General features: G+C 57.0%; 1 protein-coding gene across 8 annotated transcripts; it reads right to left on the bottom strand.

Annotated features, from left to right (window-relative positions):
* Window positions 1-2842: 2842 nt before the first annotated feature.
* FXYD2 (FXYD domain containing ion transport regulator 2) lies at window positions 2843-13564 on the bottom strand. 8 transcript variants are annotated; one of them, XM_072729681.1, is made up of 9 exons: window positions 13241-13555; window positions 9943-10086; window positions 9766-9806; window positions 5123-5161; window positions 4874-4948; window positions 4364-4531; window positions 3470-3506; window positions 3268-3298; window positions 2843-3041 (listed from the first exon to the last, which is right to left on the bottom strand). In XM_072729681.1, the coding sequence occupies exons 1-8, from the start codon at window positions 13420-13422 to the stop codon at window positions 3274-3276; spliced, it is 711 nt and encodes a 236-aa protein (XP_072585782.1). In that variant the 5' UTR covers window positions 13423-13555; the 3' UTR covers window positions 2843-3041; window positions 3268-3273. The 8 variants fall into 8 exon arrangements, with proteins under 8 accessions (XP_072585782.1, XP_072585777.1, XP_025854929.2 ...); XM_072729676.1 differs by having other exon boundaries at window positions 12523-13527; XM_025999144.2 differs by lacking the exon at window positions 4364-4531 and having other exon boundaries at window positions 13241-13564.
* Between the last annotated feature and the right edge of the window lie 1512 nt (window positions 13565-15076).

Below are 15076 nucleotides of genomic sequence, written 5' to 3'. Positions count from 1 at the left end.
TCTGATTGGGACCTCATATCTGTTCCCCCCGTCTCCCATCGCCCACCCCACCCCCTAGCTGTGCCCACCGAGGAGGCCAATAACTTGCAACTTTGCCTCCAGAACGAATTCTCCTGGGGGGTGGGGGGTCAAGCATGACCGGCATCTCGTCCATGAAGCCAGAGTCTCTGTGGCCCAATCTCTGTTGGGCGGCACCACTGAGACCACCAACCAAACTCTTCCACCTGCCGCCTCCACCTCTCTCAGGTCCTGCTCATGACGTTGATTAGCTCAGACTATGGGGTTAGAGGCTTTGTGGTTACCCCGAGCACTGGGGGAGATGTGCAGACCGCACATGATCACTGCCTTCCCCAAAGAGAGGGCCCGTGACCCACAGCCAAGAACAACCCCGGATAGGGCACCTGTTACACCTGAGGGATGTGCAAACAGACTGAGAAGAGCTCTCGCAGCTTTCCCAGGAAGCCTGGAAGACCATCCAGGGAGCCCAACTGTCAGCAAAGGGCCCCAGGCCTTGGAAAGGACCAAATTTGAAGGAGCTTTTAGACTAAGACACATGCTCTCTCTGGTGGTGATAATGGGAATTGCATGGCCTCCGACCAGGGGGTTTTGTTGCTGTTGGTGATGGAGAGTAATTCATTCAACCACTACCAGGCTTGGTTGCTCTTTATGACCCAATTTGTGTCTGAATCGTGAAAAATCCCAGAGTGAGGTGAACGTACAGTAGCTCCCAGTCCCTGTGACCTTTGTGGAGAGGGAAGGAAAAGTATTCATAAAGACCCTGGACCAGGAACGGGTCACAGACCTCAGAATGTCACTTAGATCCGTGGTTCTCAGCCCCAGCTACCCTCCAGGGCTACCTGGGAGCTTAAGCATCAGCATTCAGGGGCCCCACCCCAAGATTCATATTCGATAAGTCTGCAGGGAATGCTGGGTGTCTGGTGGTTGGGTTCTCTGGGGTACACCACCTGAGACCCAACACAGCCTCACATTTCACAAGGACGGAGGATTTGCACCAGGGCTGGGAGAGCTGAGTGATGCACCTGGGACCATTTCCCCTGTGGAGCAGTTAGAGTTCCCTTCCATTTTTGGTACCCTCCGAGGTCTGTGATAGAACATTCTAGAAGTGTAAGCCCTCTGCACTGCTCTTATTTCTTCCCAGGTGGGCCACAGACCTAGAACACCCCCTCCTCTACTTTGTCTTGCTGCTTCATCCAAGAAGCTTCAGGACCCAGCCTCCTTCAGGAAAGTGCCCCTGGCCAGACCCACCCCATGCCTGTACCTATCTCTCTCCCTCCATCATGGGCAGGTCAAGTACGTGCTCCATCTTGTGTCTGGAAATACTGAATTCCATCTAGGGGTGCAGCCTGTCACATTTTATTTGTCCTAGGGGAGCCCACATTTGGAGCAGGGTGTCACAAAGACCTTGGCCCCAAGTTGCAGGCAGCCAGACCCTCTCTTTTGTCCCTCTGCTTTCCTAGCCCATGGGGGCCCGTGGGGGGTCTGCTCCACCACCCCCAGGTGTCAGGAGAAGAATGCTGGAATGGGAGCCAGAGACCTGGTTTCTAGCCCTGGCCCTGATACAGGGCTGGCTGTGTCACCTGGACACGTCACTGCCCTTCCAGGGCCTCAGTCTCTCTTTCTGAAAAGTGCAGCTTGTCTATTTTGCTCCCTAAGGACCTTGCGTGTCGAAGCCTTCTGTGACGCTGTGACGGCTGGTGGTCTTCAGGACCTGGGAGTGGTACAATAAGGCAAGGAAACTAATTTGAAATGGAACGGTGGCCTACTCTGCCTCTGGCCCCAAACATGCCCTGCTCATTTTAAATGTTTTAACTTTTTAAAAAAAAATTTTATTTTAATTAGGCTCCACGCCCAAAGTAGGGCTTGAACTCACAACCACTCCCCACCCCCACCCCAGTTCATTTTAAACTCCACTAATGTGCTGCTGTGTGGGTTCCCCTGCCAAGTTCTCCTCTCCCTCCCCGGCATGCCTACAGACCCGGATGACGAAAATGGACACTAGGTGGTGCCATGATCCAGCCACCCCATCCCTTCCACAGGAAGAGCAGGAGAGGGAAGATAGGCTCCTTCGGGTGCAGAAAATGCCAGAGGGGAGCACGCTGCCCTGCAAGGGGGCCACAGGCTTTAGGAAGTCGGGGGCTGCTAGGAGAGGCAGCCTGATACCCTCGTGGCTCAAGTTGTGCTTGGGTGGGTGCCTGCCAGCATGGACAGGGCTAGAAGAGAGGGTGCCAAGGTCACACCTTCACCATCCACACCTTGGCCCCGGGATCAACCAAGGCAGCACCCAGACAGGTGGCTGAGAACAGGCCCAGTGGGAGTCCCCAAGGCCCAAGAGTAGAAAGGGAGTGGCCTGAGCTTAGCACCAGGGTCAGGAGGTGGGTAGGGGGACAGTGTTTGCCGAGGCGCTTGCGCCAGGCCCCCCAGACTCATCCTGGCGTGCTGGTGCTCATGGAAGGTAGCAGAGCACACACTGTGGTCACAAGCAGCTACAACTTTGGCAGCTCAGGGCACGTCTGCAGAAGCTCCCAGCAGAGAGCTCCAGGAGCAGCACCCAGGGCCTGAGCAGATACCCAAGGAGCACCCAATTGTCATGAACGCTTCACCTCTGCCTGGCATTCAGAAGGCAGGCTGAGTCCTCTGCCCACGGGGCTCCTGGCAATTCAGGGGTCAAGGAGAGGCCTGTGACTGTCATACTGAACTTCCTGCCACATGGGCACCTGAGCGAGTCACTGAAAACCAAGAGACTGGGCTGTATTGTTCTCCAGCTCGGAAGGGAAGGGGAGTGGGTCATGGCAGGTACAGGAGCCAAGGAGGGAGGGAGGCAGCCGGGGAAGGAGCCTCTCTGAGGCTGGCTTTATTATTAACGTGAGGCGGCCTGGGTGGGAGGAGGCTGAGCATACCCAGAGGTCACGTGGAGCCTGGCTCTTCCTTCAGCCCCAGGGCCTGGCCATGCTGGTGACAAAGGTCACCAGCTCAGGGAAGGCTTCCCAAAAGGCCCCCCTGCCCTGGGAGCACCGCTGACTCTGAAAAGACAAAGACAGGATCTGGGCTGCAGGGATTTTTGTTTTATCCCTTCCTCATCTCACCTTCCTCTTTGCCCCCTCCCTGGGCCACCCACGCCACCCCAGGCGCTTGGCCATCTTTTGGAAACCCAGGGTGGGTTGCAGACCACCTGACATTCTTCCCAGCTTTCCTTCTTTCTGCACGGCCATCGCTGGCTCCCCCCTCACCTGTCACTCCCCAGCTTACCTGTCATTACAGATCATCCTCATTGACTTGCCTGGGGCGAGGAGGGAAAGACAGGTAAGGAGGTCAGAGGGGGAGGTGGCGAGTCTGGGGCCCCTGAGGTCTGGGACCCCTCCTCACAGGCTTGGGAGACCTGGCCCCCCTTTCCCGCCCACTCCTGGCCTGGTGTCCCCACCTCACTCCAGGACCCTTAGCCGGCACTCACCGGTGCTTCTTTTTGCCTCCACAGCGGAGTCTTTTACCTTGAAGAGAGAAAAGAGAAGAGTTCCCATCCACTCTTGCTTCCAAGGTGAGCCTCTCTGCCCTGAAGGATGCAGCACTGTAGCCTCTAGTCTCTGCTCCACCCCCCCCCCCCACCCACACTGACTGTTGTTTTGGTCTGCATATAGGGCTGGGCCATAAGCATTCAGTCAGCTGGTCTGTCAGTCAATCAACAAACATCTACTGAAGTGGCTCCTTGGTAGACTGTGAGTACATCGAGCAGTGACCGAGCCTGGGCCAGGGCGGTGCCCCCAGCATGGGGCTGAGGACAGAGTAGCTGCTCAGTACGCTCTCGGAGGAGGACATCTGGAAGTCCAGAGCCAAGATCTCTGCTCAGGCCTGTGGCACCTGTGTGCAGGCCCACAAGACACTTCCGAGAGCTGGCGAGAGCAGCCGCGTCTGCAGACGGAGGCCCTCAGATGGAATGGCACTAATCGTGGATGTGCTAGGATCCCAGGCCCCAGAGGAGGTCGTGTTTCTGTTTATTTTTCTTCTGGCTGCACCAGACCAAGTCCACAAGCATTTACTAAGCCCCTGCTGTGTGCCTGCTGGGGCTGGGAGATACACAAGGACCTCTCTCTCCTCTAGAACACTCTGTGCCTATGTCTGGGTGCTTCCTTGGCTGCCATGTCTTTGGACGCTAGCCCTAATTTTATGAGATAAGTAGGATCATCCCTATTTAACAGATGAGCAAACTGAGGCCCAGGGAATCGGGGGGCCACACACGGTAAATTAGCAGTGGGGTCCAATGCCCTGGCTCCCAGGCACGCTTGCTTGGTCAGCTGCACTCGGCTCTGCTTCGGATTGGCTGTGGAACCACAGGGGCAAGCTGGTGCACCTGTCACCAGGTGGGTGGTGGGTAGATTTTCCTCCGACAAGTGTGACCGTAGTGGCCATGCCTCCGTGTTGCTGAGAGGATTAACTGGATTGAGACGCAGCTCATGCCAGGAAGGGAGAGTGCCCAGATCCGGCCAAGGGAGGTGTCCGGTGGAGTCGGTTCCCTCTCCTGCCGTGAACCCCAGATGGCTGGAGTGTCCCAGGCTGGACGCAGCCGGCTCTCCCCTCCCAGTGCCACCAGAGGGCGCACGGGAGGAAAGGGGATTCCCTCTGCATGGTCCAGGGACCCAGTAGGGAGGCATCCCAAGGCGCAGGGGTCTATGGGGTGGCCCTCAGTTCCCGCACCCTGCGTCACCCTGCATGGGGGAGTGGGGGAAGCGGAGAGACTCACTTCCCTTCTGGCATCTAGGAAGTGGGGTGAGAGGACTTCCCCCCACCCCCACCTGGGGCACCAGTACTCGTGCGGCCCCCCTGTGGCAGCCCTTTCCAATATGAGGCCAGCCCCACTTACTGAGGATGATAATGAGCCCCACGACGAAGGCCAGGGCAGCAAAGATGAGGCCCCCGTTGCGGACAGTCTCGTAGTCTGAGAAGGAGGGGGCAAGGAGGTGGGTGGCTCGTCCCAGGCACCCCTCCCCACAGCCCACCCCAGCAGCAGCCCCAGGCTACCAGAGAAAGATAACCAGGAGAGGGGGGCAGCTGGGGGGCTGTGGGTTGTGGCAGGCTCAGGAAGGGGGGGAGGGGGCCCCACCAGGCTTACCATAGTAGAATGGGTCCACGTCCTCCTTCGGGCTGCCACCTGAGGGGAGAGCCAGAGGCAGGCTGAGCCAGCCACAGAAACAGTGGAACTCCCATCCTTCCCATCCCAGGGGCCCAAGGGTCCAGGTGGGCAAGAGGTGGGCCTGCTAAGGCCACTGCAGGTGCGAGCACCCGTCCTAGGCCGCTTTGGATACAGTGAACCCAGGACCACACACCGAGCATCCGAAGCAGGGTGCTGTGCTGCCTGCGGGGCCTCTGGCAACCCTGGGTGGGTTGGTTCTTTCCCCTCCTTGCTTCCTGCAGTTGTAGGAAGGTCGACAGAGACCTCTCCCGTCGGACTCACCCGTAGCCTCTCTCTCCCTGTAGACTAATCAACTGCAAGACACATCTCAAATATTTGTGGAATGAATGGACAGAGAGGCCCTTCGCTTCCACGGAACAGAAGAAGGAGAAACTGAACCTGCTTAAAGTCCCCCACGGAAGCTGGGGGCGGAACTGGGTCTTGGACTCGGGTTTCTAGATTCTTCTTTCTTATGTTTCCATCCTCAAAGGGAAGCAAATTCTTTTAAGAAACAATGTATAGTGTTTACCACATGCCAGGCGAAAGCTAGGAAAACATCAGCTCCTTTAACCATTGCAACCTCTCCCCATGAAGCATGAATATGACCCCAATACAATCCCTAGAAGCTGGAGGCACAGGGGGGTTAAGCGATGCTCCCACAGTTCCACAGCATGAAGTGGAAAGCTGGGATTTGAACCCAGGCAATAGATTGCTAAGAGTGCAGGAGCCTAACCCCCTTGCTACGTCACCTCTCAGATGGTCAGAAGGCACGAGGCATTTCCAGGCCAAGTGTGGTCCAGTCCCCATGCCTTCTGGGGTCTCACCCACCCGAGAAGGTGCTGCTCAGCACCAGGTGTCACAACTCTGCCCTCCAGCCCTACAAACTGAGCATGCTTGCTTCGGGGCAGCCCAAGGGCGCCGGCCAGAGCTCTGCTGCCCTGTCGGAGGATGGTCCCTCTTTCCTGCCCTGCTCGAGCCCCGTCTTGGCCCTGTACGGAACCGTGCCCCGGGTAGTGGGTGACCCTGGGGCCTAGGGAGCCCAGTTGTCCCAGGGCAGCCCCTCTGGCCAGGAGGGGCCAGTGCCTGGTCCTATGGGGAGGTGGCTATGGGAGCCCAGGAGCCTGTTCCCATGCAGGAACCTATCAGCGTTGTTTCCAAGATTCAGTTCAGGTCTTGTTCAAGGTCACATGGGGGAGTTGGCACCAGAACCATGACTAGGCTGGTGGCTCCCCTCATACCAGGAAACCGCCTCCTCCCTCATCCTTTGTCTCGAGCCATTCGATGAGCTCCCCCCAACCAAACCCTCATGTTTTTTAGATCTGGCTCTAAGCCCACCAGAGTCAACAGATGGCCCTGTTGGCTTCCAGACCCAAGTGACCCCCATCATGCGATCCCTCTGGGGGCATCCCACACTTGGGAGCTCTGGCCCCAAAGCCAGCCTGAGCCCCTCCAGCTCCTGCTCTGAGCTTAGACAGTCCAGAAAGATACCCTGACCTGGGATAGGTGCATGCCAGAAGGTCAGGATGGGAGCTGGTCCCCACCCCTACGCCCCAGCTCTCACCTGGCCCCCAGTTCTGTCTGTCGAGCTATACTCCTTTGGAGTTAAAGCCGGATCCCCTTTTCAAAGCAATTTTTAGAAAATCCTCTTAGGAGGCTGGCAAGGATGGGGGAGGGGTGCTGGGACTCCGGAAGGCAGGGATGCTAGGTGGCCCCACTCATCCCTCCAAAGGTGGGCCAGGGAGAGGCCACCGCCTGCCTCACACACGTACACACACTCACCGTTGTCCATCGACACCCCTGCCATCCCCCAGCAGACTGGGCTGGTCCCCGCTGCCCTCTCCTGCCTGCGCTCCGGGGAGAGTGGCTGGCCGTGAGGTGGCCGGGGATGAGGTGGGGGCATTAAACATTAACAGTGCCAGGTAATATTTACCCGAGTCACAAGAGAAGCCCTCGTGTGAGCGCAGGGGCTCCCTCCGAGGCCACAGGAGGTGTGCGGGTAGGCAGGGGCAGGGAGGAGCTGGCTGAGCTTCCAAACCCTCCCGAAGGAAATTTCCAGAGAAGGGTAGGGGATGGGTAGGCCACAGGGCTCTTCCACCTGCCAGAGAAGCCCTGGCAGGGGCTGCAGCACAATAAGAGGAGGAGCACTTCCAAAATCCACTCGGGGTCTACTAGAGCTCAAGGGACCGTGTCGGGGGAGGCCCCCAGGGGCCCCCACCCCCAGCGGTGGCCCACCTCCCCAACCACTGTGGAAACCACTGCTTCGGGTGCCTGGTCTTACCTGGCACCCAGGGCTCCTCTGAGGCTGCCCCCGGGTGCCTCCCCATGGCCCACCATGCACAGTCACGTCTCAGGCCTCTGCTGCCCGGTGCCTGCTGCTTCCTTCATGCATCGGGGCTGCATCCAGCAGCTCACACCTCAGGCCAGAAGGCTCCAGCCATCCCTAACTAATCTCTCTCCCTGCGGCCTCTGGCTGTTTCCTTCTACAATCTAGCTTTCCTGGGCCCCAGTTGCACCGTGGGCTCCTTCAGGAAGGGATCAGGCCCCAGCACGAGGACAATGTCTTCTTTTCTAACTCACAAAACACTTTCCCGTTGTCTCTTTGTGCCATGTGTTATTCCCCTTTTTCCAGATGATGCATCCGAGGCATAGAGAGGATAGGGTCCTGGCCCAAGGTCACACAGCTGGTGAGGGGCCAAGGTGGAAGATAACAGGCAGGACTTAGGGTATAGAAGTCAGGTGCTTTCCCCCACCTCCGAGGCTGCCTCCCTGCTCTGTGGTGGCCTCTTTCGCCTTGGGGATCCCCGGGCTGGGTACTCCAGGTGTTTATAACCTTGAGCTGGGTTCTAGTCCATTGAACTCGCTTCCAGAAGAGGTTAATGCTCAGTGGTAGCCAAGGGGCCCAAGCCAGCAGTCAGCAGCCAAGGATGGGCTGCTCCTTCCAAAGGGAACTAATCCATCCGTTAACCCTCCTTGAGCGGCGGCAGGGGATCCAAGTGTGAGTTCATCCCCTGGCTTCTCTGACTTGCTAAGTAAATGGCCTCTGTGGGCTTACTGAACTTCTCTGTGCCTCAGTCTTCTCGTCTGTAAAATGGGACCACTCCTGACCTCAGGGAATTGTTGTGAGGAGAAGGGAGATAATGCAGGTAAAGAGCAGGGCACGGAGCCTGGTACACAGCAAGTGTCACTACTGTTACTGTCATATTTGGGTCGACTGGAAAATAAAGGGCATTAACCTTCTGTTGAACATTAGCTGTTGGGCACAGGAAAGCCAACTGCCCTACAGCAAAAATTAGCTTGGGGGTGAGATGGAGACAGAAGGTCATGGCCATGACCCTGCACACCAGGGGCCGACACCCATTCCACTCTCCTCTGCTTTCAGAGCCAAGCGATGAATATTCATGAGAATATGACAACACAGCTAATGCTTAGTAGGGACTGACCATGTCAGGCTCTTTTTTTTTTTTTTTTAATTATTTATCTATTTTGAGAGAGAGAGAGAGAGAAAGCACATATGAGCAAGGGGCAGAGGGAGAAGGAGAGAGAATCCCAAGCAGACTCCCCATGAGCACAGAGACCATGCAGGGCTCGATCCCACAACCCTGAGATCATGACCTGAGCCAAAAAAAAAAAAAAAACAAAAGTCAGACACTCAACTGTCTGAGCCACCCAGGCACCCTGTGTCAGGCACTTTATATGCACTGTCCCCACTGATTCCATGCTTGCTCCATTTTACAGATGGAGAAGCTGAGGCTGAGCATTCTCTCCCTGCAACGACCGCTGGAGGGGACCAGAGCAGTGGCATCAGCCCCACTGGGCAGACCAAGAAGATCAAGGGATTGGCCCACAACATCCCTTTAGTGACAAAACCAGGGCTAGAAAGCCAGACCCCTGAAGCTGTGCTCCCAAAGCTACGGTAGCTCTCCACACAGGACAAAGTGCCCCTTACTACACATTCTCGCAGTATCTTAGTGCCTTTTGTCCATTTTTGTAAGGTACTGAGGATTCTATGCAATAATGGATATAAAAATAGGTGGAAAGTTTAGGTAGACGGAAGGAGGTGTGGTGGCAGACAAAAGGGACAATAGGAAAAACAAGTTGTTAATCTGCATTTTTAATGCCATGTGCCAGGCCCTGTTCTGAGCACCTAACAAAAATTAAGCCGTGTGATCGTCACAACGGTAAGGAAGGTAAGGAAGAGGTAAGGAAGCCGTCGTCAGCATCCTCATCTCATAGAAGAGGACCCCGAGGCCCAGAGAGACAACTTGCCAACAGTCAGGCAGCTAGGGAGGGGGGGAAACAAGACTTCTAAAGCCCGGCAGCCTGGCTTTAGAATTCCCGCCAATGGACAGGTGGATAGATAGGACAAGCTGTCTTCCCGGCTCCTGCAGCTCAGAGATGCTCAGAGCAGGGATCACATGTCCAGGGCTCCACCTTGAGATGCCTTTGTTGAGAAAACCTGCCTGTCCTCGCTTCTGCTTTTCCTGCACCTCTGGGGAGCAGGTGGGTGCACCCGAAAGTGAGGAGGTGGACACCTGTGTCCGAGTCTGAGCAGGGGCGGGAGGCCTGGGGTTCGGGGGACTTACCCAGGTACCACCTGTCCATGGCAGGAGCCGCCAGCCGCGTCCTGGGTGGAAGAGAGCAGTGAGGCACCGGTTGCCAAGGGCCTGGCTGCAAAGTGCGGCACTCCCTCCCCCACGCCTCAGTGGGGCCTTTGGGCAGGAAGAGACAGGCAGGGAGGAGGGGCTGGCGGGGGCCCTCACCTGGTGCCTGCCCGCCAGCCCAGTGGGGATGGGCTGGGGCCAGGGATCCACGTGAGGGACTCTGACTTCCACCCGAGGAAGGGGGAACCTGGGAGCCACCGCAAAGCAAGCCACAGCCGGTCCCCTCCAGGAAGCCTGGGGTGCCTGCAAAGGTCACATGAGGGGTGATGGGGGGAGACCCCAAGAGCTATCTGTGGTCCTCCTAAGCTCCTACTCAGCTGCACCTCCACCCTCCAGCCAGATAGGGCCTTTGCCCTGACATATCCTGCCCCCAGATCTCATTCTGCAGCTGGGGGTCCCCCGAAATGGGCAGAATGGCAGCAGCCCCTCGGCAGCCACCCTGGGTGGGGCAGGGGTGCTTTCCAGGGCCCAGCTGGGGAGACTGAGGCAGCAGCTGCAGGTAGTAGGGTAGAGATGGGGAGCAGCTGGGGCCAGGAGGGGAAGCTGGTGTGAGCAGCTCCGTGGTGGCCAAACCATCCTCAGCTGGGGCCCCTCCCATCCCCCCGGGGACTTCCACGGGCTCTGCTGTCAGCCCCACCGCCACACACAAGAGGCCCGGCCGGAGCCGGTAGCAGCCTAACGAGGCCTCCGAGGGCTGCCGGTTGGTGCCAGAGGGGATGGGCCGGAAGACAGCACCTCTCGTTCTGGAGGAGCAGAGGGCCCGTCCCCAGGGGAACCCGGAGCCCACAGGGGGCTGCACGGAGGGCCTCCTGCCTTGGCTCAACCAAGTCTATTCCCTGGCCTCTGCGGCCTCCAATGGCCTGGAGCAAGGTCGCCACAAGCAGTCTGGGTGCCGCTCCGTCCCTCGGTTACTTGTGGGCCACCCTGCCTGTCCACCCCAGAGCGGCCCCTGGAAAGCAGGGCTTGGGAGATGCTGGTTCTGTCCCCAGTCTCTGACCTCCGGCTCCAGTCAGACAACAAGCTGCCTCCCCATCGTCCCTCCTGAGCAGTGTCTCCTGCCCAGAGGGGATGACTAATGACACCCCCGGAGAGCCACCTCCAGGCTGGAAGATGCTCTGGAAGCGATGGGCTGGCCTGGAGGAGAGTGATCTGGGGGTGCTGAGGTCTGTCCTGAGGGCCCTGCCGGGGGGCCGAGCTGCTCACACCACCCGCCTTGGCTCCTGTTCCCAGGTGGAACCTGCACACCTGGGCAGCTCAGGGCTGCGGAGCTGAGATCCTCCAAGCTGGGCACTTGGAGAGATTCAGAAATCTCGGGGCTAGATGGCACTGCGGAAGCTACCTGGTCCAAACATAGCAGTGGTTCGGAAACGTGAAGATCTCAGCCGGAAGCCCCTTCCCACCCTCCCGCAAACACACACCTACACACATTCTGTGTTCCCTACCGGGCCCTCATGCTGTGAAGGAAGGCATCTCGACCCCAGGTGGAGAGCCTGTGCCACGGACTGGCTAACTGGAAAGGGCATCCAAAGTCATCCCACCCATCGCCATCACCTACAAAGGGTTCTCTCTCCTCCTGCTCCAACCCTCTGAGGGCTCAGATTATAAACCAAAGTCCTTTCTGTGTCCTATACAGCACTTCTTAATCTGGCCCCAACGACATCTTTGACCTTGTCTCCAACTTGCCTGCCCCTTCTCTCTGCTCCCGCAGTGCTGGTCTCCTTATGGCCTTCTCACCCTCTAGGCATGCTCCTGCCTCAGGACCTTTGCACTGGCCCTTCCGTCTTCCTGAACACTCTATCTCTGGAGAACTTCCTGGCTAACCTTGCTCATGTCTCTCTTCGTTGATTGACTCAGAAGAGACCCTTCCTGGCGCCCCAATCTAAAATGTTCACACCCACTCTCTGCAATATCTCAAATCCCTACTTTAGTTGTTTGTTTGTTTTTTTCTTCGGGAAAGCAAGGATTTTTGTTTGTTGTGCTCATTCGTAGATTCCTGGGCACAGGGTGGACCGCTAGTTTTGTTAAACCATTGAATGCATCCTGGATGTGAAATCCTCTCTCCTGTGACACAGGCCCCAGAACTTGCCTAAACAGCCTCTTCCCCTGAAATCCCCTGCCTTGTAATAGGTAACAGGAACTAGTTTACTCCCACAGAGGGACGAGGGTGGTCAGCAACCCCATGCCTTGCCAACAGCACCCCCCTCAGAGTCCTCCTCGGGGAGTTCTCACCCCAACCCTCTACTTCCCCCCAGTGCTTCACCCAAAGACCTGCAGCCATTTTTATGAAAGTATTTGTTTCTCCTTTCAGGGGGAACCTGGAGCGAAGAGCCAAGCAGGTCTACTCTCTCTTGCTCACACCCAACTCCTCCCTCAGACGTCTTGTCCTCCTCCAGCTGAGGTCATCGGCCTGGCTGACACTGGCGACAAGGGTGCCCCTCTTTCAGAGATGCCCTGCTGTCTCTCCCCGGCTCCTTCAGCCCACACCCCATGGTCCCCAGAGAGACGCCCAGGAGAGCCCCTCCTCCCAGGCATCTCTCCATGCCGGGGCACCCCTTGGGACAGACGCACCACACATGAGCCCCTATACAACCTGACTCTTCACTGTGGACTCTGTGATGCTGGGGAAGGTCACCTCTCCGGTCCCCTTCTCCCATCTGTAAAATGGGACAAAGCACCTACCTTGCATGGTTGTTGTAGGAATTGAAATGATGTAGGTGGAAGGCCTGGCCAGAGAAGGTCCTAACAAATGTCGACTTCATTACCCACACCCGAGATGGCCTTCAAGGAAGCGAGGACCCTCACTGTGATCCCCTCCCTGGGCTCAGTCCCTTGCGAAGACGATCTCTAAAGCATGTTCCCAGAGCACCTTCCCCTCCCTGACCCTCAGCACAATCTCTGCCAGCCTACCATCCACCCAGCACCCCCAACCTTCCTCTCCTCCCCTGCACCTATGCAGCACTGCTGGTCACTGCTGGGGTCTGGCTGCACTTCTTCTTTTAGTCTTTCTCAGGATACAGGGCCAAATGAGGTGGGAGTGCTGTCCCAGAAAGGCTATGGAGCAGGCCAAGACCCCCCGACTCCCGCCCCAAGCCATCCTCGCTTTGTCTGATTTTCCAGGCTGGAGCCAAGGAGATCTTTGGGAGGCATGGAGAGGTAGCCCCATGTCCTAGTCCCTCTTCCATCACTGTCATACACAGTGGGACAATATCCTTGGTTGTCATGCCTCAGTCTCCCCTGTCTTCCCCAGGCAGCTTTCCATTGTCCCCTGAATCTTCAGTCTCAGGACAATAGTCTGGGTGGTCACTTTTGGGTTCCATGGCAAGGGAGGCAGCAGGCTGGAACACCACTCAAGCATCGTCTGCCTGGTGCTCAAAAGGCAAAGGCCCTCACCACCCACCTTCCCAAGATGGGACTCTCCAGCCTGCTATCCCCCCATGTCTGGGGCTGCATGTCAGCGTGCACAGCCTTGAACCCCAGGTCCCCAGCAGTCTTCCTGGTGTCAGCTTGCAGCTGGAAAGAAGCCAGAGCCCCCAGAAAGCCCTGGTTCCTGGCTGGGGTCCGTCTGCAGCTGCATGGCATGTGTGGCCCCTCAGCAGGGAAGGCGGCAGGGCCCAGACGCCGATCCTTGCTGCCCAGAGGTCCCAAACCCCAAGGAGTGTTGGCTCTGTCTCCTGCTGTAGCCGCAGATGCCAGGGTCACTGGGGTCTTATAAAGCGAGGCCAGGGGAGGTGGGTCCTGGAGGGTCCATTCCTTAAGTGTTGGCTTCAAGATGACCTGAGCCGTGGGGCACACAGGTCCTGGGAGCTGCCAAAGGGCAATGTACTATGAAAGTCAAGGTCACCGAGGCTTTCTGCCCCTGAGCTGGCAAGGGATGAGGACGTCCTCTTCTGTTTCTACAGCTGGTGACAAGGGCAAACCTGTTTGACCCACCTCTCCCACAGTGAATACCCTGGAGAGAAATGCATTCTTGACTTTTCTCAGAACTCACATCTGAGCTTGAACTAGAATAGGGGCTGCTCTCTCCAGCTGTGGTCCTTCTCCTCCTAGTAACCATGTCCCCCTCCTTTTTAACAATTTTATTTATTTATTTGACACACACAGAGAGAGAGAGAGCAAGGGAGAGAGAGAGAGAGCACAAGCAGGGAGAGGGAGAAGCAGACCCCCCACTGAGCAGAGAGCTCAATCCCAGGACCCCGGGATCATGACCTGAGCTGAAGGCAGACGCACACCTGGCTGAGCCACCCAGGCGCCCCTCCCTCCTTATTTCTGAAAAGCAGCTCCCAGCTCACCACCTGCAGAAAGACCTCCAGGAGCAAGCCCACCCTCTCTGCTCCTGCCTTTCCTCCGTGACCTTCTGGATTATGCTGATGTGGCCCAAATGGCTCACATCTGGCTTTATAACCATCTTTGTCATTTATTTCACAGGTGGCCGAGTCTGGCCTATTGCAAGAACTCAGCTCATGGTGTCTCTGATATGCCTGTGTCTTCTCAAAGTCTGGTGCCCAGAAATCCTCACTTGGTAACAATTCCATCCATTTCATGGTTCTCGAGAGTTCCAAAGAGCTTTTGCCTCCTGGACCTGCTCTGTTCCTCCCAATGACTCAGCCACACAGGTGTTGTAGTACCCATCTAACAGAGGAGGAAACTGCACTGTGATGTAGGTGAGCCAGAACTCGAACCCAGGTCTGACAGGCAGGAGGGGCATCCCGCTATCAAAGAAAGGATGCAAAAAAAAAAAGAAAAAAAGAAAAAGAAAAAATAAAGGATGCGTAAGGGAATGAGAGGTAATAGAGGTAATATACATATTAATAATACAATCATAGCTGCGCGTAGAATTTTCAGTGTGTCCACTGTATCACTGTGACCTGTGAGGAAACAGGAAAGGTATTGCTGGGCCCATTGCACAGGTAAGGAAACTGAGGCTGAAGTGGCTTTCCCAGGGTTACGCTGGAGCCCAGCTTACCCTCTGGCCAGGAAAGGACTACATTTTGCAAAGAAAATGACAGATGCTGGGGTGTGCCTAAGCTTACACAGCTAGAGAGGAGAGGGGACTACCACGGTATGTCCTGAGCCTCCTTTGCCCCTGCCAGCCTGCCTGCCTCCAAGCCTGGCTCTGAGGCAGGAGCCCACTCCTCAGGACAGTGCAGGGGGCCCCTCCCCCTGCCACCCCTTCTGGCCCAAGCCGTCTGTGACATCCGATCCAGCATCACCTGCTCTGCCATCACTGCCTTGG

Source organism: Vulpes vulpes, chromosome 12, assembly GCF_048418805.1.
Source record: "Vulpes vulpes isolate BD-2025 chromosome 12, VulVul3, whole genome shotgun sequence".
Classification (NCBI taxonomy): Eukaryota; Metazoa; Chordata; class Mammalia; order Carnivora; family Canidae; genus Vulpes; species Vulpes vulpes.
This window is presented reverse-complemented; position numbering and strand designations above follow the sequence as displayed.

Bases quoted from the DNA above. Each gene is read 5' to 3' on its own strand.
- FXYD2 (XM_072729681.1), bottom strand. From the start codon at position 13,422: ATGCCATGCAGCTGCAGACGGACCCCAGCCAGGAACCAGGGCTTTCTG. The intron at 4,949-5,122 runs GTAAGCCTGGTG...CCTCCTTCTCAG, and splicing joins CGTGGACCCATTCTACTATG to ACTACGAGACTGTCCGCAAC. The intron at 4,532-4,873 runs GTAAGTGGGGCT...GGTTCACGGCAG, and splicing joins GGGGCTCATTATCATCCTCA to GAGAGGGAACCGACTCCACC.